At 41.4% G+C, this 27,717-nt stretch overlaps 1 protein-coding gene across 5 annotated transcripts in view; it reads left to right on the top strand.

The window, feature by feature from the left end:
* The first annotated feature begins 2,274 nt into the window (after positions 1-2,274).
* The window catches only part of CRB1 (crumbs cell polarity complex component 1), a 114,609-nt gene continuing 89,166 nt past the window's right edge, over positions 2,275-27,717 (top strand). For all 5 annotated transcript variants that reach the window (XM_063343880.1, XM_063343884.1, XM_063343882.1 and 2 more), the window contains exon 1: positions 2,275-2,623. In XM_063343880.1, the coding sequence (XP_063199950.1) occupies positions 2,548-2,623 (76 nt within the window). In that variant the 5' untranslated portion in view covers positions 2,275-2,547. The remainder of the gene's footprint in view (positions 2,624-27,717) is intronic.

Genomic DNA, 27,717 nt, shown 5'->3' with positions numbered 1-27,717 from the left:
TTAGTAACAGTGTTTCCCTAGTAAAAGTGAAATTAATTTAATCAGCAGTTATAACTGCTGGTTAAATGTTATAACAACCATAAGAAGTAATCAAATTCCTGTTAATGGAAAGTAATTCCATAAAAGCAATTTAAAAAATTTACAAGATTGTAACGGAAAATGTTGTTCGTCTAAGTAACTTATACAGTAAAAAACTTAAATAATAATGCACTTAAAGCAGGCGATCAGCACTGAGCTCAACTGCATAATTTAGCCCAACAGAAGAATTCCCAGACGGCAGAATAGTATTTTCATGTTCATGTTGTAATGCTTATATGTTTTACTAGATAATTTCAGTCAGAAACTAAATAGACAGATGGCAAGGAGAGGAAAACATCCAAACAACTATAAACGTACACATGAAACAAAAGGGATTACTAAAAGGGAAACAGCTGAAAAATACAATTAGTCATTTAGTTTTATTTAACAGTATAGTTACCTAAGTACTTTCCACTAGGAACCCAGTTCATCGTTCTATTCATATCTCAGGACATTTGACCGGGAAATCCAGCCTGGGTTGCCGTGGGAGAGACTGGGGCTCTTTGAAGCCACCTGAAGAATGGAGCAGGGGGCGCAGAGGAGCCGGGGCGCAGAGGAGCCGGGGGCCGCGGGGCTGGGGCGCAGAGGAGCCGGGGGCCGCGGGGCTGGGGCTCAGCCTGCGGGAAGGAAGGCGGGCGGAGGGCAGAGGCCTCCCGAGAAGCAGAGGCCACAGAGGTGCCGGTGCCAGGGGGAGTAAAAGAAGGTCTGGAAAGATGTGCCATGAGATTATCAGTGGGTGAGCTCAGTTGCACGTGAAGGAGGTGGGAAAGAAGGAGGGGCCTTGCAGTAGGAGAAATTTTGAAATTATTCAGTTCACTGAGCTGAAAGAGTGAATGTGAAAATACCTACCCATTATAAAAAGCTGTCTTAAATTCATGTTGGCATGAACAGTCTGCTCCCTACTCACCTGAGGCCTTAAGCGTGTGCTTGACTTTAAGTCTGTTCTTAGTTCCTTTAAGCGTACATGTAAAGCTAAACACATTATCAAAGGCTTTCGAACCGGGGATGAAGATTCTACTGAATCAGCGAGGACAAAAGGCAGTATCAAATTAATTGACCATTATCTGTTTTACAGTATTACAACATACAACAATGGCCAAGCAGATTTTTCAGGGTTGTTCCTGGGTTTGGGAATGGCTGGTCTCTGCACGGCGACAAGGAGAAGGAGCGGGAAGCACTGAGGGCCAAGGCCAGAAAGGCTGGTAGAAGCGAAGGGGATGGAAAGGGGAGATTCACTGCCAAATAGTCAGATCATCCCTTTCTTGGCCTCAGAGCCTGAATGATGATACAGCAATCATTGTTATGGTATAGTTTACCCATGGGAAACGTACAAACTTAATGCCTGGGTTTGTGAGGTGCCAGAAGGCCGCAGTTTGTGTTGGGATGGTAGTATCTGAACGTGGCTGCTGCGGCTGTTGCTGCCTGCCTTCCTTTTCCCTTCTGCTAGCCAGGACAAGACTTTAGTGTCTGTGAACAAAGTTGTAGTCAATGGATGAGGCATTAGACACTGAACCATCTTTGGGCAGAACGAGGGCATCGCCTGTGCCATGCAGCGGTGAAGAGCCAGAGTGCCGCGCTGCCGGGGCCGCTGGGGGAAGCTCCGCTGAGTACCCACAGACTCAGTGCACTGGCACCAGCCAGCGGTGTCTAAAGCCAGCTCTGGCTAGAAAGAAATGGAGTCCATCCCCTGTCCCCATCCCCTTCCCTTATTGATCTTGCCTCCTGAAGCTGTAAGTGACTAGTTTCTCTCTGAGCAGTTCCAAACTACAACACAAGCCGACGAAGCTCAGAGGACCTGTGCCAGCTCCCAGTTACTATGCTTTTTAGTGATGGCAAAAGCATTTAAATCCAGCATAAGCAATAACAACCAAACCAAACGACTGTGGAAGATGACAAGCTAATATCTAACTATAAAAAAGATTGGGAATGGGGATGTTTCATCTTTTTACTTCATGTGCTAATGAGGTAAGATACAGAAAAAACGCAGTAAGCAGAAAGTGCTGGTTAGCTGACTTTATGCAGGAAAGCATGCAGTGTTTATACTGTGAATCAGGAGGAGTGTGATGTAATGGAGGTTTAGTAGAAGATAACGTGTGATGCATTTTGAAAGATTAGATCGCTGTGCCTATTCAGAGGTGCGGTGTCAGCCGTTCCCAGCGCACCGTTCCCAGCGCAGCTCTGCAGCAGAAAGCCGGGGAGAGACTCCAGTCCAGCTCGCAGACAAATCTGCACCAGGTTTGAAAAATCACTCGGACCTGCCAAAGTAAAACCTTAACAAGCACAAGTGCCTTTTGAATCAAAGTCTGTAGGTTTGCAGTGAACAGGCTGATGAGGGGCACAGGCAAAGATGGCTCGTAGGGGACGGGGCGCCTTGGGTCTTACCTCAGTTTCAGAGATGGGGAGGCAGCAGTGAGGGTCAGCGCCAGCCCTTTGGACAACAGACAACTCCGCGGAGGATGTCCTATCAAGATGAATATGGCTCATTCAAGAATTAACTCTCTACTCATCTTCTACCTCAGTTTTTTGCTGCTCATCCATTTAAAAAGTAAGATTTGCGCTTTTTCTTATTGTTCTGACATGTCCTCTGGGTAGATGGCTGGACGAGTGCTTCTAGCGGGAAGCTTTTGTTGTCAGAAGGCTTTAAAAATTTGATGGAGATGCCAAAAAGATTTTGTCCATGCAACAAAGTTGTATGAACTGGTTGCACGATAGCTTTCCTGATCTACATGCTTAAACTTTTTTTTTTTTAAATGAAGAATGAAAACATGTTTAATACCTTGCTTCATGTGTTGAAAGTACAGCAATAAAATGTGCTGTTAAAATTGTACCTATACTTTAAAGGCTGCGTTTTGATACTATTGATCCTGTAAATTTAAACCTATCTGATTAAAAGCTAGACTAATTTATCCTTCACTAACGTTGCTCATGTTACATATTTTAGTGGCACCCAATGCTTTATTATATAAGCACTTTTAATTACAACCTCTAGAGAAATCAGTTATTAGACAACTGTGATGTATTTGGTGTTGTAAATATCTCCATTATGAGGGAGTATAAAAGTCCAACTATTTTTATAGAGAAATATTCTCGTCAAACTTCCACATAAACAGAAGTATGCAAAATACTGGAAGTCACAGTGGGTTTCCTTGATAATTTTGTCAGATGGTTGAGAGTAAATACAAGCCAAGGAGCTAAATGGCCTCAGCTGGTGAGGCTGATATATGTTTATGAAAAGCAGTAGCTCTTGAACATGTTTAAAATGAAGATAGGCAGGATGTGTGTCTGTCTGAGGAGCGTGTTTGATTTGTGTCTGTTGAATGTGAATTACAATAAGACAAAGCTTTGAGCAGCTGCCATTAAACAAGAAGACTTGGCATTAGCGTGCAGTGTTGTGTAATCTGGGTCACCTTCTGTTGCTGCATCACTCAAATTGTTACTTGGACAGTTTACAGCCCAACATAAATTAAACTCTGAAAAGCAAACAGATGCAGTTGGATCAACCAGTATTAAAAAAAAAAAAAACAAAAACCACCAAAACCCCACACTTTAAGATAAAGAAAAAAATACAGAATGTCATAGAAACATCATTTTATCCTAGTAATTTTCTTCCTTGGGGATGTACTGATGTGAATCAGGGAAGCCAAAATGTTCTTTCTAAATTAACTCACAACGGGACATACCCTGAAAAAAAAAAAAGAGAATGGATTTTACACCTTCAAAAACAATTTTTAAAGCCTGTATACTGTAGGATGAGCAACTGGAAATTCTCTGAGACAGTGTCTGCTGTCTAATTAAAAGAAAGCAACAGGAATAGCATTAATTAAGAAAATTTCACTCATACATGAGACAGGCAAATTAGTAAAAGTTTGGGGAAAGGGAATAAAAAGTTAAGGGCTTATAAAATTAAAAAGATCACATTAAAAACATCGTACAGAAAGAAAGCATTGCTAGAACGTAAACAAGAAAAAAGCCCCCCAAGAATCAGTTAAAATAAGCAGATAAAACACAAGTTTTGGCTTTGAACTTGGGTGAGTTCTGCTTAATGCAGGATGCCAAGGGAAGGAATAGTAGTTGTATGTCATGTTGTGCCTTTTCCTTAGCACAGTTGGCTGGGACGACATTTCAGATGTGGCACAAGTTTTCTCTGGGTTATGGCCATATGGTCAGTCTCAAGCACGAGGCTTTTCAGCACGGAGGACTCTCCTTCTCAGATAGATTTGTGGCTGTCACAAACTGATGTGATACAAATTGATATACCAGGATGGAGCAGCTCCAGCAGGAGCCAGAATCAGGCTCGGAACGTACCTGTATTTAATGATCTTGATAGGTATTTTCTTTTGAGAAAGTTTGTATGCCATTTGAAACAGCTAACAATTTCTGTTAACAAAAACATATCTGTGAACAGATAAAGCAGAAATAGAAGCAGAAAAATTGACTGCAACTACCTCATTACTTAAACATTAAAGCTGAGAAAGACCAAGATAGAAAAGCTGAGGATAAAACAGAACAGAGATGATTGCTGATATTTATGATATTTATAAAAGTTATAAATAGACATTATGTTTTTAAAATTAATTTACTGGACTTGTCTTCCCCCAAAGGATTCTAATCTTATGTCCTGCTTAAAGTCTTACTTATAATTATTTATACTAAACAGCTTGGGAAATAAATAGTATTTAGAACCCAAGGCTTCCTAAAAACACATCTGCATATAATTTTTTTTCAGCTCATACATTTTCTTGAGGTGACTAGAGGTATGCATACACTCAGAAGTGTCCCGTACAGACAGTAGGTCTTTTAGTAACAGTTGCGATGAAATTAAAGCATTTTTCAGGAATGTTGTTACATGAAAACAAAATACTCTAATATAGCATAAAATGAATATATTGAACTAAGAAGAAATACAAAGGAAGTTGTTCAACATGATTTGAAATAATCACGTGCCCTCTTATTTGTAAAATACCTCATCTTCTTTGGAATATATTATGAGATACTCTTTAATTCCTGTACAACACTAAGTGTTGAATGTGTGGTAAACTTTTACTTGAGTCTCCTGGCTGCACATAAATCTTCTATAAAGCTGAACACTAAAGAATGTAGTCTTGTCACTTGTGGTTCCTTTTGAATCCCCAGGATAAGTAAAAATGGTATTTTACATCTATTATCGCTAATAACACCACTTAACATCAAACTGTACAGTCACAGGGATTTCAACCTGTAAATCACAGTCTTCTTACAAACAATATCTAATTTATTTTTTTTATTCCAATGGTATAAAGTGCTTTTGGAAAGACCATTTGTAATTAATTTAGTCTACTGGAGCCCCAATATGTGATGCTGTCAGGTGCAACACCTGTTCAAATACAAATATGGGTGCTTAGAAATACATGTACTTGATAAAAAAAACAGCTATAGTTCCGTCCTGCAAAGTTACCTTTCCAAAAACATTGTGGGCTTAGTCCTTCTTGGCAAATTAAAAAGGAGCCTGCTGGAGAGCCCTCGATGCCTCCTTGTTTGTACACTGGCCTGCCTTGGGGCAAGACCATCCGTCAGGTTGCTCTGATGTTTGCTGCTGTTGTATCCCTGAGGTGAGGGGGTGCTGCTGGTGAAGGGGTGGAGATTGTACACCCACCCAAGGACAGGATTTCCCTACCAGCAGGCAATGTTTATCCTAATTCACATTCTGTCTTCTTGACGTCACCACAGAGATCATCACCACAACTGTGCTACAACACAACAAGCCTGTGGAAAGGAAATTGTTAGAATCTAGCCCCAGATGCATGTGCTGCAGGTCTCTCAGGGCTCTGCAAAACAGATTCCACAGGTTGTTTCCTTCCCACACTGGCATACCGATGGAGCTATGAATCGGTTAAAAGAAAACTCTACCTTCTTTTCTTAATTATCCTGCGCCTCTTTCTCTGTTGGAAATTTCTGTTTTGCTGACACTGGTAGATTTTATTTTATTGGGGCAAAATTAAATCAGATAAAATACACTAATTATCTTTCCATTGCCAGTCATTACTTCATATACCAAAGAGTTTCTTCAACCCATAGGTGCTCAAGTCTTTTATCTATATTATTATATATCTTCTTTGTAATTGCATTTTTTTTTCACAATCTCCAAAACACGAAGATGTCAGACTACACAGAACCAATTATTTTTGCCTAGGGACAGGCAGAGAGAATTTGAGGCTTTGTCAAAAATTGCAATCATAGGAGTATGAGAAGTAGTCTTCCCCATTCCCTTAATGTGAAGATAGTGGTACAGATCTGCAAATTCATTTATCCCTTGTGCCCATGGATATGAGTATTGTATGCAAGCCCTCCATACAAGTTGGGTTTATATAGTATTTTGTGAAGGTTATTTGTTTCCATAAATTATACCAAATGAACTACTTACAGAAAATTAATCTGGGGGGCATCCAGAGATTGTCAGCTCTCTACGAGGAGGGACCATGAATCATTATGTACAATAGTTGACAGGAAGCATGTCCCAAATCCAGAAGAACATTGATAATTAATTGCTGCCATATTATTGTCTAACAGGAATTGCCAGCACATAACTCTGGGCAGAGAGTTGGTTAAGAGACAGAGGAAGAGAGATTGTGACAAAAACAGGTATATTTAGGCATTGATTTTGAAAGTGATTCTGTCTAGGGTCAAGTGCAAGTTCAGAATCTTTTATCTTAAGCCAACATCCATCAACTCACTTTTTTTTTTAAATAGGCTTTACAATTGAGTATCTATCACTAATGCAGAATTATCTTCTTTACCTTTTGGCAAAAAATCAGTAAAAAAAAAATTAATTTCAGAACTATTTTTCTCCAATTTAATGACTTCATGGCCTTTCAGCAGAGCTGAAAAAATTACTGTTTACTTCATAATAGTTCCCCCAAATGTTCATAAATTAAGAATGGAATTTAATTTGGGATTGCTGTTAATGTGAGCAAAACATCTGAGCTTTACATGCACCCATTTTCCACCCCTCTGAGATGTTGGCACTATGCAATTTTTCCCCATGGACAAGATCTTTTAATTCCCTGCAACTATTCCCATTACTCACACAACTTCTAATTACTGCTTAATTACTGCGTTAGGAATAAAGCTCTATTTATAAAGAGATTTGTGGTTTTGCTCCTACTGCTCATCCCTCAAGCATGCACAGATGATGCAAGTAGCTTTCCAGCAAAGTATTGTTAGGATGCGCATTTGATGAGTTCATTGCAGATTGGGTACTTCAGCAGATCCTCATTAGCCTGTCGTGGAGCACGGTGCCTGTCAGGGCTGCAATCAGCAATGTCTGAGCACGAGCACCAGGAGCCCCGCAGCTTTCCCTCTGCCCTGGCTGTCATACGTTGCATCGATATTGCATCAAAATCGAAATATCTTTCAGATGTTTGCCATCATCTTAAGTGAGTTTAAAGCAACAGCTTCTTGACCTGATTGTGAGGGTGTTGAAGCTTGTTTTTGTCTTTTCATTTATATTATATTTATCTTATGGGTCACATCTCCATTTCTGTAATCAAAATAAATCCTAAGAATGTAAAGTAGTAACCCTATGATTTTTAAAAAAGGAAGTGACTTCTGCAAGATGGATCCATTTGTATAAAAGTAACATTAAGAACATCCCAACCACACCTGTATTTGAGCCTTTCAACCCAAATTCCTACAAAGCATCCTGAAGGTGCTACACCTACCATTCCAGTAGCAGAGCAAGACTACCAGGTTTGTAACAACCTCTCTGCTGTGGGCTTTGTAAAATGAAGCTGTCGACACTGAGAACCTCTGGAGGTTAAACAGTTCCCCACATCCTGTATTAGTCATCCAGAAATTACAATGCAAGAAATCAGCATCCTTGAAAATTTAGCCCTCAAATGACATTGATTTTGTCAATACAGGGTGAAACACTGAATGATGTATTCACAGTCAAGGAACAAAAAGGGAATTCTGTAGGAAGGACAATGATCAATCTCTATAAGCAGGTGTTGTTTGTGACTAATGACCTATTAGGAAAGAGTCTGAAGGGAAAGAAAGGAGGTTGGGCAACAGGGTGGTTTATCACCCATGCTGAACCAGCAGCACAGACCTGGCACGGATCTCAAAACACTGATACATTGTGCAGCATCAGTGGTAATGTACTGGAGAAACCGATGCTGGAACGTCAAAGCATGTCATACCTTTCAAAGGTATCTGCACCCAAAGTTTACGTCTATATCTACCTATCCGCAGGTTTTTTCCCTGTGTTACTTTTGATGTACCTCAGATACCTGGGGAGTCCTCTCCCAGTGCAACTCTCTCACCTTTTCCTCTCTGCAGGAGGAAACTCAAGAAAAAAATAACGCTATTTAGAGAATACTCAAATCTTGATGGCCAAATTGAGCACTTCCCTATTGAAAAGCTATACGGAAAGGCAAATATTTTGCTGTTACGGGTTGACAGGAAAATGAGATGTAATACACGGGAGAGTAATCAAACCACTATTCAGTACTGGCTATATCCAGTTTTGAGAGCTGCTGTGAGCAAGACAGAGGCAATTAGGAAAATGTTGAAAAAGGACAGCAAAAATAGGAAGATATTTAGAAAGATGTGCCCTATGAGAAGGGGTAATGGGAAGAGAAGCCCGAGGGAGGACATGATTACAGTCTTACCTATGCAAAAGAGAATGGCAATCAAGGAAGATGATGAGTTCGGTTGCTCCCTGTGACCTTTGGAAGGGGAGGCTCTGCAAAATAGTAGATTCCACATGCAGCAGGGAAGACTTAAGTGAACTTTCCCAATTGAAGGGTAATTAAATCTCCATATCAGAACTTTTTAATGAACGGATTAGATAAATATGTGGCAGAGATTGTCTAGACTGCTGTCTCACAGCTGATGTTACACAAACGATGGACAGCCTGCACCACCCTGGGGGTGATCTGTGAAGATCTCAGGTGATGGAGCCCCAGAGAAGCGAATTTCCCTACTTGCCCCAAGGGCTGTGGTTCCACTGAGGCTGTGGGGCTGGGCAAGCAGATGGCTCCCTTTCCTCCTGCACCACAAATGGAGATTATCTGCTGTTCAAAACAAAGGCAGCCCTGAACCCAGCCCTGTTGGTTGCATTAACAACAAAATTGTTGCCTAAATTTCAGTTAGAAAATAGTTTACTCTCATTCTTTGAGACATCAAGTGCTACTTGTAATTTTTTGGTACCCTAGGCTTTAAATAAGCACTTTGGTATTGAAGGCACTCATTACGATGGGGATAGATGGTACCCCCCATGCTAGAGATCATGTAGTTTGATTTCCAGATTTTGGAGTCAAATCACTTATCTTTTTACTTGCAATTTGAGTATACTTGATATATTGGCACTACGATGCAAGAAAATATCATTAATGAATGGATTATTAGTAGTATAATTTTAATCTAAAAAACTTAAGTAAAAATTTTTGTCAAAAAACTTGAGAAGGAATGGAAAACATGGATTGCCTGCTCAACCTAAATTTTACAGCCAGCTTCTCACTCCACCAAAACAAATATCAGGATATTACTAGGAAACTCTTTCAAGTAGCCTTTCTGGACATGCTACAACAAATTAACATTGTTCTAGGAGCCTTCACTCTGATGCTTCATCTAGAGAAGTTTAACACTTTATTTTTATGACAGTAGAAATCACTTATTTATAAAATATTAAAAGAGATGCTTATATATCCTGCCAGTTAACAAGCAATAAAAGGACATGTGTTAGCCTATTCTCCTTAACTTCTGATATTCAGTGCATTCCCTCTAATAAATAAGTTAGAGAAATAGCAATCTAAGTGCCTTTGATCCTGCCTACAGGCGTTTGCAGCCAAAGACCTCTCAAGGATACTTCTACTTTTTTGTGTTTTTTTCTAATGCACATCTCAGCATTAAGAAAATAATTTAGACAATTCCTCAATCTCCAGGCAACCTTGATTATTCCCTTTGCTCTCTGTGTTGGCCCAAAAAGGAAAAAAAGGTCCTGATATTTACATTTTCTAAGGGAAGCCTTTAAACCTAATTGACTCATCTAGAGTCACAGACAGTAGGCAGCAAGTAGATAAACGATACATATTATTTTCTAGATTGATATTACAAATTAATTTGTTCGTTTTTGAGACTGACACGTTTCATCAGTTCTCACTGTACTTTTCTGTTTCCTCAGCCATTCACAATGCCATAATGTATGAAAGCCCTCTCACACCAGCAAATAGCAAAAGAAAACCAACCCAACCCACATGAACCTTTTTCCAATGAGACTCTTATGTTTACTTTATATTGATTATATTTTATTCACCCATAAAATGGGTCAACAGAAAATTGTTTCCGTCTTTTGACAAATACCCTAACTGACAACGCTTCTCGGCGGGCAGCCTGACACGGGGTGACACGCACCACGCAGCTGCCACTGGAGCTCTAAAGGACTCCTCCAGGCTGAGCAAAACACGCTCCTCTCCCGGCATCAACAAAGCAAGGCTGCAGTTGCAACTTCAGGGTTAGGGCAGCTTCTGCCTGCCTGAAATCTTATCAGCGGGGACAGAAATCAAAATATTTCTAGGGCTAAATATTTCTGTGGGTAGAAGAAAAGGGGCATGGGCTGCTAACCCGCTGCATACTGTGTCCCTGCTCTAGCAACTGAGGATCAGGGCACTTGCCTGGTGCATCCTTCTGTGCTGGGAATTGCTGTGCTTGAATAATTGTGGCCTGGGTGGATGCCTGGGGAGAAGCTCCTTGCTTCTTTTTACTGCTCTTGCTTGCCTGCCCAAGGCTGAGCATACTGGAATTCTGTTCCCTTAACCTTTCCTTGAATAATGAGACAGACAAAGCATCTCTAATTGCGTTAGTCAGGGAGTCTGCAGACAGGATGCATTCCTTCAGAGTGCCCTCAATCACAGTGACAGAGATTGAGATCAAGATTGTGGGTAAACAAACTAACCTGCGTACCCCCACCTAAGTACTCCAGCATGGACACAATGGCCTGACGTTTCCTTTTCGGACAGTTTCTGAGAGGTACCACTGTATCCCTATACTGTGGGACTACCAAAGGCTGACTGCCCTCTAAAGCAGTTGAGCCCAGGGCTGCTCAAATTCACATTCAGACTGCTAGGGGAGCTACAGGAGCAGATGAAAGGCAGCATACATTGGTCACACTCTTCCCTTGGCAGTTCCTGTTCTCCTTTATTGGGGCTTCAAAGAGGGCTGTTACGGAGCACTTCATTAGCTCTTTGTTCCACAAGGAGGGCCCTAGCTCTGGATTTTACTGTGACACATTTCTTCCTGTCTTTGAATGTGAGCTACAGGACTTTGAAAACAATGTAATTTGACAGGAAGCCAAAGCAAGGACTTAGAAAGATAGACTGTCATCAGTCTGCAAGGACCCAGGCAACTGCAATTTAAGTAACCTGCACTGACGGATTACTCACGGCAGGGAATCCAAAACCCTCACTGTAATAATCTAGCCTTGAAAAGACATCTGTATACAGCAGTAGCTTCAGATGTGTTTTGCTAAGCTTTGTGGCGCTTTGTAGGTACTTAAAAAGCAGCTGTGGTAGTGCTCCCGCTGTAGCTAAACATCCATGAATCTGAACATTGACAAATGTCCACACAGCTGGAAGAACAGATCAGGCTCTGTTATCACCAAAAAGTCTGCGGCATGACTCACCTACCTCCTAACAGCTGCAAAGAGAGCCCCTGAGAGTACGTTTGAACTAACACACATCACCTTGCTGCTGCTTGGACATCAGCCACCTCTGGTGCAGGAATGGTGTAGTTGTGTTAGCACCCTGCTGACTCCAGGCTCGTGCTGAGGGGCAGAGCATGTTAGACCCAGCACTGTGCTGTGCTAATTCAGCTAAATGGCACCTGCGTCGGAGCTGGCTCAAAGCATGCAAAAAAGGAGTTCTGTCTGCACCCATCTACCCATACCTTGTTATTTATACAGGTATCTTTCTGGGCTGTCTCTCTTAAATGCAAGCAGCCAATACCACAGCAATCTGCTGGTGATCCCATTTTGATGGGGTGGAAGTGTAAGTCGGGGCTGAGAAATACATACAGAGTTCTGGAAATGTTAATTATGGGCCACGTGAGCGCAATTCAGTTGCAATGGCTAAGATACAGCCACATGATATGTAGTTCATCTTTGAACCTGCTGACTCCAAGAGCTGCAAGAAGGGCAAAAACACTGCTGAGGTGTGCCACAGTGTAAAGAAGTCCTAACTGTACCTAATCTTCTCCAGCAGCCCCTTACCTTCCTTTGATAGCCTTGTGGATAAGGTACAAAGAGAAAAGGCACCAATCTTTTAAGATAAGCAAACAAAGGCAGCCTAACAAAAGAAATAAGCAGTGAGAGGGAGAGAAGAAGCCAAAGAATGACACTGATATATCAAAGATTACATCAGAGCTATTGAATGGGACAAAAACGTGTAACATTTTTGTAGGTTCTTCCTGTACCTGTTCAATCTAAAAAGCAGAAGTTAAAAGAATGTTGAAAGTAAAGCTCGACTTTGATTCCTACCTTAAAGTGTAGGAAAATATGAAAAATGTGTTTGTGGGAATAATTCAAGCCTCTTTGATCACTCTCTGTATACGTATTTGGAGCAGTATTATGACAGAAGAATGCAAATACGTACCTCTACAATGCAACTGCAAAAAGAAAATATCTGGCCAACATTATGTAGGACCCACCAATTCAGACTTTCTAGCTAAATCCATCCGTTGTCTCACATTAAACACAGCTGACATTCGTAATTCTTTATACACTACTAATGGCACTGAACATTTTGCAAGCCTCAGTACATGTAAAAACGCCCTCTGCTTGATATATCAAGAACTATCTGTTCTGTTCTCTCTTGAGTACGTCATAAACGTCTGATTCAATTTAGTCTAACATCTAGCCATTTTGGAGCTCATGGAAAAGTGCAAGAAGAGTAAAGTGACTAAAATAAATTGCCATTTTCACATTCCAAAGGCTTTTTCCAAAGAATATTTGATTTCTTGAAGAACAAGTAGACAACTCAGAACTTCCACCACTGTCCATAGTAGTGAAGTAACAAGACTGAGAGGTGTTTGGAGCAAAACTTTCATGGGATTAAACAGGAGAAGGAAGGATTAGCACTGAACACCTTTGAAGAATCTGGATAAAAATTTTTCCATCAGACAGACTGACCTAATGATCTGACAGGTGGTGGGAAGAAGATTCAAGTTCTGCGCACACAGCAGAACGAAAACAGATCTACTTCTGCTGCAACCTAAAAGCCATAGACACTCCCTCAGATACTGCGTTTTGTTTGGGGAAGTGCCCACTGGTTCAGAGATTCATGTGGGCACTTTCTGTTCCCTCAGATCTCTGTGATCCCTCAGACCTCACTGCCCAGTGACTGAGGAAAATAGCTTACAGTGGATCTGCTGTATCCCCAGACATCATCTCCAAGCTGACAATGGTTGTGCTGCAGTAAGATATACATATGTAGTAGGTACTTCTGATATTTCATGAGTAGCATTCAGCAGAGTTGATTTCAGTTTTGTTTATTCTGGTTTAACTTTGATAGTCCACTCATTTCAGCAAAGATGCTGCTGTGCTGTGTCCAGTCAGGACCAGCATGGCTTTGCTTTACGTAACCAGGAAGTTTGTGGTTGTAATCAAGAGTGGTTTCTTTTCAAGTAGAGGTGGCCTGATGCCTTTTGAGATACTTGAGATGCATCAGAAGGACTACATTCTTTAATCTTAATGAAAGAATTTGATGGGCTGGCAACAATGACCTCTGCTCATTATATTCCAGCTCTTAAATTAAACTTTGAGGGAATTGCATTCTTCATTACTATTAAAAGCAAATGGAGACCGTAATTACACTTTACAGGGATTTTTGTGTAACAGATAAACAGCTATGAGAAATGTGTTTGCATGCTGAATCGCATAATTTCTTCTTTGGGCTAGCATAGAAACACATTGTTCTAGGGGAAACCCACGCAACAACTTGCCAACACTGTTTAATTGTGCCTCAGTTTCAGACACGCTACGTAAATTTTTCTACAGACAGAGGAACCCTTTCCTTGCTTTTACTAACACAACTGCAAACATCCAGAGAACTGAGAGACTGATCTTCCTGTCGTCTTTTAACCCTGCACATCTTTTATGCCATGGCTCTGAATCAGCCCAAAGAATTCTGGGTCTTCATGGGTGACTGCTTCTTTTCTGCAATCACTGATGAGCACCAGCACTTCCATTAACCACAGACATGTGGTTACGCATGCTTACAGTAAACCTGGCTTCCCAAAAATAAAATCATTACGGGAAGTTCTGAAAAGTAGGCATATCATAGGTGAGGGATGCTGAGCTTTCTGCTCTAGTTGATGCAGTTTTGAGCAAGTAGGTTGGACTAGACAATTTCCAGAAGTCCCTTCCAACCCTGTCTATGCCATGTGAACCGTTATGTGAGCCATTTTCAGTTTATCTGAGCCCATTACTACAGTGCTGGAAAAGCAGTCATTTCAGAGAGTATATCAGCTGTCCGACCGATTCTGGAACATTTATTACCATTCAGTAATAAAAAGATCATTAGAGTTTGTGGGAAGCTGGTTAGCAACAGGAAAAATTGGGAAGTGGAAAGTATGAGGACAAAGACTGCAAAGTATATTTCAGACTCCATTTGCGGGAAAAAAAAAAAAAGGACAGAAAATTCAGTTACTAGCTTTATTTAAAAAAAAAATAATCTAAAATCTCCACTGTGTTACAACTGTAGTGCAGACTTGTTGACTATCTCTTCAGGACTCCCCACAGAGCAGTAGGAATGTGAACATGGTCCTGAATAAGACCCTGTGCCCAGAAACGTATCCTAAGACCCTATACCCAGAAACGTATCCTGACATCAAGGCTGGAAACAGTCTTAACACAGGGGGAACTCCTATGTGCAGAACAGAGCTTGAATGTTATAATGAATGTTCAGCTGCCAGAGGAATATCTGCACAACTTGTCACTTTCCTTTAAAAAAAAATTCTAGTGTTTTTAAGATCCTGACCTCAGTGAGAGGTCCAGTGATTCAGCCTTTCATACTGCAGTCATGCCCTATTCCAGCTATTACATGCCTCATTTCTGTTAATCTTCTCTAATTAGTTCTGCTTCTCAAGTGAAGTCTTGGAATCTAACATTTTCCTGTGCTAATAGTGAGGGCTTTGCTTTCATGTTCAAGGTCAGTCCAGCATTTCAACTTGTAAAACTCATTTGTCCTCCTAGCACTTACACTTGTGTATTTTAAGTTTAGACATCAGTTTAGACTCTCAGAGACTTCTGCTGACTTTAAAGTTATCATTAAAGGTGTGACTGTGCCCAAAGCCAGCAGAGTGTGGAGGAACAGGCTTCTTTGGGATTTTTTTTTCTTCCTTACAAGTGTGCAGAGAATTTTTTTCCATAAAAATACTTTCAGCTTTTTCCTCATGAGGCGTATTGCACGTTTTACAAAACATAAGCAGATGGAACTTTATAGGGTGCAAGTAGGCAGCATCTCAGTTTTACAGGTGAGAATGCTGGGCGGGAGAGGGGCAAGGTGAATACCTTGCTTGCCGTGAGAGCGCTGTGAATACAAACCAAATTATCTCCCTGTTCGAACCACTAAATTTAGATCTTGTGTTTCTCACTTCGTATGTTATACACACATATCTATATATAGAGAGAGGGGAAGGGACACACACACTTTTCCAGATTTTTGTTGAGCCTCAGAGATTTGTAATATGGCAAGTATTCTTTGGTTTTTTTTATAAAAAAATAATAATTAAATGTTATTCATTCGTACAACAAATGTAGGTAGCTGTTGTATCTGTGATTTCCATTGCTAACTGTAAGGCTTTCCTTCGTATATCACTTCTTTCATTTGATAACTCTTATCCTTCTTTTAAGAAGGGACCAATACACTTTGTAGTCACTAGCTTGCCATCCTACAGACTTTCCTTTGTGAGGATTGTTGAGATTCAATGATTACTAGAGGCACATGATGGCTGAGGTGTGAACACTAATGGGAGGAGGCATCTGAGCCCCAGGCAAGAAACACACTCTTCTCCAGCTGATGCTCGATTCAAAATGGCAGACTATTTTCAGGTTAACAAAACTTGACCGGGCAAGGGGGAAAAGTCAGCCCTCAACAATATATAACTTAGACTACAATCAGGTTAAACAGTTTACTTAGAGCATTGCTACTGCATCTATGGATAAAGTTTGCAGTTCATCTAAAAAAGTCACCCAGGTTTGATGCTTTTAGATTTAATGCTGTCATGGATTGCGAACAGACATAGTCCAGGAATAGGATAACAATAGAATAGCAAGCATTTCTATGGTTATTTTCAGTTATTTCATAGGCAACAAGTAAGAAAATTTGTTAACTGTTCAACCTACTTCCTTAAAATAAGTGATAATAAATAAGTAAATGCAATATTTAGAAAATACTTAGCCTTTTCAATTTCAAATAGCTAACACCTAATTCTTATACCTGAAAATACTACCTCTGAAGTATTTTGAGGGGGTTTATGGTACGTTATTCCCTGGAAACTATTTAGGAGTTCACTTTTCTTAACCCTCTTTGGTGGTATTTATAAAGTCACTTAGAAGTCACTAACAGTGGGTTTTTTTTTTTTCTAGAATTGCAGTGATATTGATTAACGTCCATCTAAACCCTCTTGTATCTGATTATCCTGATGTTCAGAAACAGAACAGAAATAGTAAGAAAACCCTTCATTCTCCCCACCTCTAAGGCTGAGTAGGAACACACAGAACACATGTACAGAGAGCAAATTCACAGACTCACTGCAAGACCAGTGCTTAATTTTAAATCCTGAAAACCGCTCTAAAAGTGAGTAGCACCTCACTCTGCACAAGCCCTTAGTAGAGCAGAAGTACTGCTGTACAGAGCTTTGGTGCCAGAATTTATCCTCATATGATCTGTATGTCTGTCCCTTATTTGCCCTTGTGAGAATGTGCCTGTCCTGGTTTCAGCTCAGCAAGAATTAATTTTCTTTCTAGTGATTGCTGTGAAAGGAATGTCAATAATACCTATTGTTTTTAGTTGTTGCTAAGTGATGCTTACGCTATTCAAAGACTTTTTTCAGCTTCTCATAGAAGCATAGACAGAATGATGGAATGGGCAATGAAATATTCCATGCCATGGAGGTCATGTTCAGTGTATAAATGGTGGTTAGCTGGGGGGCAGGAATCTGTGATCACTGCTCAGGATGGTGACAACTCACCAGGCAGTGAGTGTGAACCATGTCATCATTATTATTATTATTAATGTTATTTTTCCTTTTTTTTCCTGTTATTGTTTTTATTAAACTGTTTTAATCTCAGCCCATGAAGTTGAGTTTTTTCCTCCCTTTCCTCTCCTTTTTCCCTCCTCACCTTTCTTGGGGGTGGGGGGGAAAAAGGGTGGGGGTGAACAAGAGGCTGTGTGGTCCTAGTTGCCAGCTGGGGTTAAACCTTGACAGTGTCTCCTTTCCAAAGATGTTTCAGAAAAAAATGATACAGTATGCACCTTAATTCTGCACTGACATGGGAGCAAGATACTCAGCACCTTGCAGTGCTGAACTCTGAACGTTAGATCACGCTCTGGACTCTTGCCATAATCACAACAAGCAGAGGTCGTGGCTCTGGACACCCAAGAAAGTATCCTGCAGTTACGCCAAGTGGGAAAACCCTCTACCTTCCTGTAGGTGGGCAATGGAATATCTTTCCATGCTGAGATATACTGTTTAGGAAGAGGAAAAAAAAATATTTTTGAATGTCTGTTCTTTGACTTTCTCAAAAGTGTGCTTTTTACAAATTAATATACCAGAAGCTTAAATCAGAACAGTGCCCTGTTGATAGGGTACTAGGGACTGGAACATGGTCTAGAAGATAATACGGGACAAGAGTTAGGGAGGAAGGGCATCCTTGCAAATTGCTTTAAGTCCTCCTTTAACTCCAAGTTGTCATCCAGACATGTTCATAGTGCAGTAACTTAAACGTCTCCACTTTATTCTCTCTCTCTTGCTCAGCGCACGGTGACAATGGTTTTATCATTGAAATATTTTCTCTACAAAGCACTCTGAGGACTGACAGCTCTTTTCTCTTTCCCTCCTTCACGCTGTCACCCTTCTGTATTTGCCTTGACACTGTCTTCACATTGTCTTGACATTGCTCTCACAGTTATGAAAACTCAGTCACTGCAGCAAACAGCCCTGACAATGCAGACACGAAAAAGGAAAAGTGTTATGAAAATTGTTAAGGAACTGTGAAGAATTTCAGACTAGTGAAAACAAGATCTTGCTTTTTCAAAACCGTATTCCTAGTGAGTTTTTCATTAAAACTGCTTTATAAGAACTTCAGCCAAGGCTGGAAAAAGCCATCTCAAGTCAGTTGTCAGTTACGGATTCTGTACCTGAAATTCAGATGTTCCTAAGTGACAACCCCTCTTACTGCCCTGAGTTCAGGTACTTTAGGAGAGGAAATTCAGCCACCTCCCAGGGAGGGGGGCATGCTGCATTACTCTGAAATGCTGACTTCAGAAGCTCTCCAGTTAGACCTTCTCCTTAGCGTGCTGTTCAAACTGGGATCACTTTTTCGGGGCAGTCAGGAAAAAAAGGTGGCAGAGAAGGAAGAATATCGCAACAGGTTAGCTGGCACATCACTTCCATTTGCTAATAATAAAATAGAATTTCATTTTGTTGCTTCGCAACTAAGAGAGTAGCCTAGAAAGAGAGCGTCACTCACTAGCAATCAATCTAACAAATGCCAAGTATTGTGGTAACAGGCAAAAAAACCAGAAAGAGCGGGCTAAGTTTAGTAACTGTTAAGTGTTCCTCTGGTTGAATTAAACTTCCAAGCAAGTTCTTCACTGTTTTGGGATAGCGGTGATAACACTGAAATGCTTAAAGACTGTGCATGTACTTGACAAGTTAAACTCTGTGATTCAACAATTTGACAAAATTACTACTGATTTGAGTAGGAATTCTGATCATCAGGAACTATGTAGGAGTTTGGCAAGCTCTATTGCTTTTTGTTCATTGGGTTTTTTGGTTTTGATGTGGTTATTTTTTCCCAGAAAAAAAATTAAATACAAATCTCTGCATATATGCAGTTTTGATCCTAATACCAAATTTTTGGTGCTTATAAGAATACCTAGGTAATACAAAAATCACATTTTAAAACTACTTTATATTATATTTGCATGCATAAAATCCACTTCTTACCTGAAGAGGGTGATAAAAACACATTGATTGCAAAGCAAAATGGAGCTCACCAGCAGTGCAGACTACGTTGCTCTGTAGGGGACATGTACATTCCTTGCAGATCTGACAAGAACTAGTTCTCCAAAAGGAGCATAGTTGCACCTCTCCTACTCCATTATCACAGCTTGCTTTCTTCTCCCTAAGTTAATTAGGGAAGGAAGACAGCCCAAAGCTTGCTCTCTTTACTGCAGAGCCCCAGGACTTTTCAGAGAAGTCCTGTGCCTCCTGCTCCAGCCAAACAAGTAGCAGTCTTCACTAGAGTAGAGCACAAAAGCTTCCCAGCAGGACTGACCACCCCAACCCTAGGGACAGCAAGGCTGGTGGCCAGGCACTGAACATCTCCTCACAGAGCATGGGCTCTGCACCATCACCTCCCAAACTGCAGAACTAGCCTAGCAACAGACACACAAATGATATGGTAGAGATTTGGGCTCCAGAGCTGTAAGAAACCTCAGCCATCCCCTCTCCACCCCCATTAGCTCCGCCAAGGAGGGGCAAGGGGCTGGAGGTGCTAACTTGTAATCTGCTGACAGACCTGCACCTGGCTCTGCATATCCACCCCGACAGGAATTTAACCCATTTTGCTGGGGAACTAAAATTTCCACTTTCTGAGATGTAATCCATGAATGTAATACATGGAAAGTACAATAATTCCTGCATGTATCTCTAGCAGGTATATTTAAGATTGCAGGGTGAAGAAAATGCTAGTAAAAGCTTTTTGCTAGATTTTACAGGAACAAACTTCTGTGAGTCAACGAGTGTAATTTGTCAGTGACAAGAATGAATCAACACATCTAATAATGAACACATGATGCTAAGAGCAACCTGAGCATGCACATATACAAACTGATGCGCATCTGGTTAATTTTGTGTCTAATTTCATATGTTCAGTTATGATTACTAAAGCAGAGGTAAGACAAAACCAGAACAGAGGCAAAATTAGCCTAAAGAATTATTAGCAGAAACAATATGCTTCCATTTATCCAGAGAGAAAATTAAGCTTTCAGTGCACCTGCCTGAGATAACTTGATGAAGCATGGGCTGGATCCAATTAAGAAAAATGGCACAAAGGAGAGGGCTTCACATAAGTGCAACCACTTTGAACTGTAGACTATAATCCATAGTCTAAATGCTATACTGGATGGTGATACTCCAACTGCCCTGGCAAGCTGAATGAGAAACATTTTGGCGCTTCCTTCCTACACTGTTATGCCTACAAACTCCCTTGATTATTAATGGAATAACATTTGTTACAGTAGGCTACCACGGTCAAATCAATACCAAAGTGTCTTGAAAAGACCCCACAGCTGAACCTCTAATTAAGTAAGGTATTTTGTTCCTTTTAAATGAAACACTGTTTGAGGAGTACAGTAACAGTGCCTTGTTCTGTTTCAAGGCTATCTATAATTAATAATCCCAATGATCAAAGGCTATGTGATCCCAAAAGAAAATTGCTTTTGAGAATCCCCAGGTATTAAGTACTGAGAATTACTTCCCAATCTGTTCTGCTTTCTCTCAGCACAGTTTGTTGGATGATGCCCTTCGGGATCATAAAAGAAGCCCCCTCATAGAGCTCCCTGCAAAAAATGCTCCCTGCGAGACAGTCACTGGATATTTACCACATATTTGTTATTGCCATCACATCTTACTTATTTTTTTTCCTCGCCAGACCTTTACTATTACACAGATCTCATTTATTTATATAGCATAATTTAACAAAAAGCAGGGTCAGGATGCTGCCCTATAATGTACTTTGTACTGCGAAGTCTGGACTGGTATCATAGTGAAGAAGGTCCCTTCCCCTAAAATAGGATATTTCGGTTTTTTCATCATTGTATGGCATGAAAGTTTCTTCAGATAGAGGAAGCTTCTTGATGTCAAGCTGTGGAGGCTTTAGTTCTCTCCTCCTGCTTGATAATCTTATCTTCTACGCCACAGCCACCACACCACCAACGTCCCGGGCTCTCCCTGTGTCTTAAGAGCAGAGCTGTGTGACACAAAACTCCGCTGTCACCGCAACAGGGATGGCTAAAGCTTATATCCAGGGGAATAGCAGGCCAGAGCATCTTTATTGTCCTCCGTATCGTTTTGAAGAGTGTGAGCGCTTCGACACAGCTCTGCAGGCATCTCTATTGCCCTGTGGAGCTGGTGCCATGAATGACCTTGTGTCCTGGGGCTGCAATTACTGCAGGCTTGCTTACCAGACACACAAAGTTACTGCAACTTCCCATTGCTGCCCTGTAAATCCAAGTCTGCTTTGGATCAGGCCTCAGAGGAAGAAAAGAAGGAAAAAGAAGGAAAAAATCTAAGGCAGAAAAGTGAGAACTAGGATGGGAAGGAGAGACAAGGAGTCAGATCTACCTCTTACATAAATTAAACAAACAGAGGAAATAAAGGAGAATATTAAGAGGGAAATAAAATAATAATAAAAAAAACCTCCAAGGAATGACATCAGTATACTGATTGCTTCTGGATAGTGTTTATTTATTCATGGTTTTAAATTTTGTATCATTTTACTAGCAAAAATCTAATTGCTCTAATTTAGATGAAGGCTTGCTGGATAGCTCTTCATTTATGGCAGATATTTAATGCCCTAGTGGGAGGTGTTTTTATTACAAAGCACACCACCACATTAGGCTTATAGAAACAATTTGCCTTTTAGTGAAATTCCTCTCATACAAGAGGCTTACTACTACGCATGTTCCCCAAGGAAGGCTCCTGGGCATACCCTGATGCTGGTGAATATTCTGGTTTTGCTTTACTTCTACAATGAAGCACCTTACAAAGGTTTCAGAGAAAGCCATCCCTAATTATAGAGTTGATTTTCAATACGTACTCTTGCTCTTCCTTTGGGTTGGTCACTCCTCTTCAGAGAATGCACACACACTGGAGACTGGGATGATGGGTGCTGCGAGACTGATTCCCTGTGAGATCTCTGACTCTGTGTGGCTCGTGCCAGTACAGTTGGTGTAGTTCCCCTCAAGCTGTAGGATGCTTGCACAATGCTTTGGGCATGGGAAGTGCTTTGAAAGCACTAACACTTCAGTGTGACACTTTAAAAAAACATAACAAAAAACCATGTCCTTCTGTCCTTCTTCTCCATGCCTGGCACATGTAGGTTTGCAGCTTGAGAATTTCTTATTTTAAGCTAAGAAAACCAGTTCAATCTGAAAGGCACCGCCAAGGAGCAGCAAGTGTGGGCTGCTCTGCAAGAGAAGGGAAGCTGGGAGCTGATGATGACAGCAGAGCAGTCAGGGCAGTGGCCGTACCTTGAAGAGGTCAGTCCTACTGGACCTGAGCGAGGCAGGCAGAGCAGGTGATGGCAGTGAGGGTTAGCCACAGTTCAGTGATTGTCAGAAAAGTATATAGTGATGCGACAGTCAATAAGTCAGGATCAGGGTCAGTTCTGGGGCAGAGTAGCCAGGGTCAAGCTGTGGTCCAGTGATCACTAGGCAGGTCCATAGCAAGCTCAAGGCCAGGTCAGGGTCGAGGACTGCATCAGTGGAGTACATGGCCAAGCAGATACCAGGAGTGAGAGCCTGACCTTAAAAGTAGCTTCCAAGCAAAGAAGGGGCAGGTCCTGAGGCTTCTTAAAGCCATGGAGCTGTGCTGTCAGTGTTGGCCTTGAGCCCCGGCAGCCAGATCCCAAGGAGAGGGGACATGCTGTGGGCCTGACAGGCAACAAGTCTAAATAAAATCCTGTACCTGAGTTGTGGACAACCACAAAAAAGACAAAGATGAGCTTGTGATCCATCACCTCAAGTGAACTTTGGGATAAAAGGCCAGTCTGACATCCTGCTTTTCTGTGAGGAAAGGCTCCTGGTACTTTGAGTTAGAACAGAGACTTTAGTATTTTAGAGACATAAGTTGCCTTAGAAGCAACTTCGGCTGTGGCTATACTGCTAAACAATCTGGCACTTCTAGGGGTGATGTATCACGTTACTGAACTGAGTATTTGTTAATATTTCCAAAAATCAGGCATAAAAGGGGGTTTGTGAATAAATTATAGCTCAAAGGTTTTTTTCTGTTATTGTTATGCAGGAGACAAGGAGGAAAAATTGTCACCTAAGTAGAGCATCTGGACTAGCGTGACACACACAGCCTTGAACCCTCTGCGAAAGTCATCAAGTGACTCAGTCAGCCAGACAAGTGCTATGACATAAAAATATGCCAGGGCTGGTGAGAGCAGGAGACCTACCAGCCATGTCTGGCCTGACAGTGTCACAAGCCCAGTGCACGTTGCTGTGATCGCCACTACACAGACTAGTCGTCATGTTCTGCTGCAAAGTGAAAGGCAGCCAAATAAGCTGCATAAATAACCATGTGGTAGAGCCAGCTTCTTATCTGAGCAGAACCATAAATGTCAAACTAAGGAGTTGTTTTGTTGATACCAGTAGAGTAAGAATTCTGATTTTTCTAGTGACCTCCAAAAATTCATTAATACCTCTCATAGAAATAGTTTCTGGTGTCCCACAAACTCAGTTCGATGCAGGTTCACATATGACAGAGAAGACAATGTGACCTACAGAGAAGACAATGTGACCTGCAGCTGCTATTCTCTTGGCTTTTATTTAACTTTCATTTAACTTTCATTTCATTACATTGCATTGCTGTCAGGTGCAATCGAGTCGTGGGGAGTCATCAAACGAAGGCTTGGCCAGTCCTCTCTAGGATTGTAGCATGGACAAGGAGAGGGTGGTGGCTCTGAGCAAAAGATGGAGCTGGTGGAACAACATCTCTGCAGGTTATATAGCGTTTTGGCTGTGGACAAAGAGTTTTGCCATTAATCAGCAAACAGTTCTTGAAATCAGGGGAGAGGAAACCATGGTGGTCTGTGAACTGAGACTAGTAATTTCACGTCATGTAGCTTAGAGGCTTATTAGGATCTGCTTCTGAGCTTACTCTGGAAATCAAATGTTGTAAACCCATGAATCAAATTCATTCTTCCTCTGCTACAAGTTAGTAGATTTTTTTAGGATGCTACAATACAGTCTGTTTGCAGGTCAGGAAAGCTACCACAGACGTGTCCGAGGCATGACCATGGCGGAGCTTCACTGTGACATGAAACTAGCATTTGAAAGACTAGCCCTCTGCAAAAGTTCACATTATAGCATCCTTCTATTGGGCCTGTGACTGATTTTTGTTTGGTTGAGGTCAGTGAGGGCAACTTGTGCAGATCATGATCACATCATTGTTCTTCACCAGTCTCATTGTTATGACTTTGGCCCTGTCGGTAGCACGGGAGCTCAGCAGGAGAGCAGATGGGAAGTCTGGTTGCACTGATCCCCCCTTTTAGACTCTAGCCAGTCCCAAAATACAGAAGCGGCGACTTTTCCCAAGCAGTCTCTAAATCCCAATTGGTAATTAGCTCATGCAGAGCTAATTGTAGGTGATTTCGATTGAAAAGAATTTAGTAAATAACAGAAAGGGCTGGAATGTGAACTCCTCTACAAAGTTCATGCTGGAAAAGAATGACCTTGCTTTCTCTGAACTCGCTGTTCATCTGTGGCATTTAAATCACAGCGCACTGTATTTCCAGCAACATAATGCTGATCTGCCACAGGGCTGATTGCTTTTTTTAAAGTCTGGGGAGCCAAGAGAAGCAGCATCATGATTTTGATAGGAGAGTCCTGTTACATAGTACGAAACTGAAATTGTGTGAGAAAAGGATGATACATTCAGGAAGCGTGGAGGGACAGCATGCACTCCGGTGGCTATGGGTATCAGTGTGATGCTGTTCTGCTGCGTTTCATTGGCTTCAGCAACATTTAGTTCTCAGCTGTATTACTGAGAACCTACTGGAGGCAATCCCAACATCTGCACACATCAGTACACAGCTTTGCACCTAGAAACTTTAAAACATTCATTTCCTTACAGACTTCAAAGCAGAGCATAGTAAGCCAGCTGGGAAAAGGAATAGATCTATAAAAACCCTTATGTGTTTTGTCATGGTTTTTGCCCCTGTTCTAATACGTTAAAAACCATCATTTTCTGAATGTGCATTTTGTTGTTGCTAGAGATTTGGCTGTGCAGAAGGGATATGGTGCATCTGATATGATGTGCCTTGGTGGGATCTTCTGGTTATCCGAATGCCATAAAAACAGGTGTTCATGGAGGCTATGTTGAACTGGAAGTCATCAAAACCTGGCTGTGAACATATACCTGTGTGATACACCTGACAATAACATTTTCCCTATTATTTATTAGTGTAGTACATTTGACCAATGAGCATATGAATATTTCTTGAAGCCAAATTTTAAGAGTGAATTATTAGTGGGGAAAATCTAATTTTCTGAAATCTGTGACTTGCAAAATGTAGGTGAAAATATCTATGACAAGAAGAGAAATTCTTGCCCCATGTTACAGGTTGGTATGATGCCTTTCTAACAATAAGGGCTTTAAGCACATCCAATTTTGACTTACAGAAAGAAATCACATCTGGGTCAGCGTTACAGACATTTGAGGCTATGTTTTAAAATCAGAGCACCTTTATGTGCTGCTGTACATTAGAATCACTGCTGTATGCTGTTTTCATATTAAGAAAAGGAAAGAGGTAAATGAAGTGGAGGGCAGAACCACAGATAAAGGAGACTGAAGAGGATGCCTTCTAACAGCTTTCAAAGTCAAACAACACGTGGACACTAAATTTGGATCTGAAGTCAATTTTGTTCTCAATTTTTAGCCCCTCTCCTCCAAGAGGATGCTAAGGATGCTGTAATGTGAAAAAGCTCAGTAGATCAAAGATTCAGCAGCAATTGTCTGCATTTCTGACAGCTTTTTCTTTCCCACGTTAGTAGCTGAGCAGAGGGGTAGCATGGTTGCTTGCGTGTTCTGACCTAAATGAAACCCCAGTGCTGCAAGTCAGCGGTAGCTGGTCTGCGTGAGGGGCAGTGCCTCCCAGCTCAGCCAGCCCCTCGCTCCTTGCTGAGGCTGAATTCAGTGGGAGCCTCTGTCTTACACAAAGGCAAAGTGTAAGACATAAACTCTTTCCAGGCTCCAGAGAAGCTGTGAGACCTCGTGTCTCTCAAGGTGAGATTTGGCCTCGTCAAGAAGCAACAGCTCCTTTGCTCCCTATTTTCCACTATTTGGAATTCAGACAGAACCAGGAGCAACTGGATTTCACCCAAATTCACAAACTGACAGTTTTATGCTGTGTTACTCCCTCTGTGTTCCTGAAAATCCCCCCATTGATGCAGAGAAGAAGTGAGTCCGTGCTTTGGTCTTTCTGCAACCCTTTTTAGTTCTGACACCACTTCCTTCATTATTTTGTCATCTCTCTGCTTCCAAGGTGTATGTTTTAGCCTTTCGTCGTTAGCGTAGCTGTGAATACAGGTGGTATCTTTCCAATGGCAAGCATTGCTTTCATTTTTCCCCTTCCCCAGCACCGCTTGCACCCCTCACTGGGTTCTGATATCAGGTTTGGAAACACCATGTTGTGTTTCCATTAATTTTCGAAGGCTTGATGCTGCCATCTTTGTACGTCTTGGGAGCAAGGCAGGAGCAACACCTTTCACAAAAGCATTACAAATCCACCCATCCAAACAAGTTCATCCAGGCATACTGAGCAACCTCACTAAGGGCAAGCAATACAGGATAACATTTTATAGTATAAGACATAATTCACACCCCTAAGTGAACCACCTAGGTTTTCTCTCTTTATTTCTTCAAAACCTTTCATCTTACCAGAGAGATCTTCGCACACACACCTCGGTATCCTGAGTTATACGCTGAGGATGTCCCCAGCTTTAATGAAGCCCTAAGAGCAGCACAGACAGAGAAAGTATTGATCGAAACCTTGGGACAAAGACATTTAACCTGCAGAATCACGAAATTTTTCCTAGAAGCAAGCAAGTATATTACCCAAACAAAATTGTTTCAGATTTTGAGGACAATAAATTTTCCATGTTCTTTGCCTCTGAAGAGCTGACAGAAAGCCAAACTTGAAGCTGGCCCCCAGGTTCCCACCACCATGTATCCTGGTTATTGCTCACCTGCCTGTTTATCTCCCATGTCCCTGTGTGGAGGGATCCTGTTCTGTGGTATGAAGAATAAATCCTGCTGTGTGAATTTCACCACTTCTAAAGGGAGAAGGAACACCTCATTACACTCACATCTTTACTCTTCTGCAGACTTAGAAGATAATAATATGGAGAAAAATCGTGAAACTATTAAAGAGGAAAGTTATTTTCAGATAGAGCATATATAGTAGTGGGAACTGCACATCAGAAATCACAGAATCACAGAATGGTAGGGGTTGGAAGGGACCTCTGGAGATCATCTAGTCCAACCCCCCTGCCAGAGCAGGGTCACCCAGAGCAGGTTGCACAGGAACGCGTCCAGGCAGGTTTGGAATGTCTCCAGAGACGGAGACTCCACCACCTCTCTGGGCTGCCT

The sequence above is a fragment of the Chroicocephalus ridibundus genome, chromosome 8, assembly GCF_963924245.1.
Source record: "Chroicocephalus ridibundus chromosome 8, bChrRid1.1, whole genome shotgun sequence".
Classification (NCBI taxonomy): Eukaryota; Metazoa; Chordata; class Aves; order Charadriiformes; family Laridae; genus Chroicocephalus; species Chroicocephalus ridibundus.
Note: the sequence above shows the minus strand (reverse complement) of the source record. Positions and strands in the feature narration are given on the sequence as shown.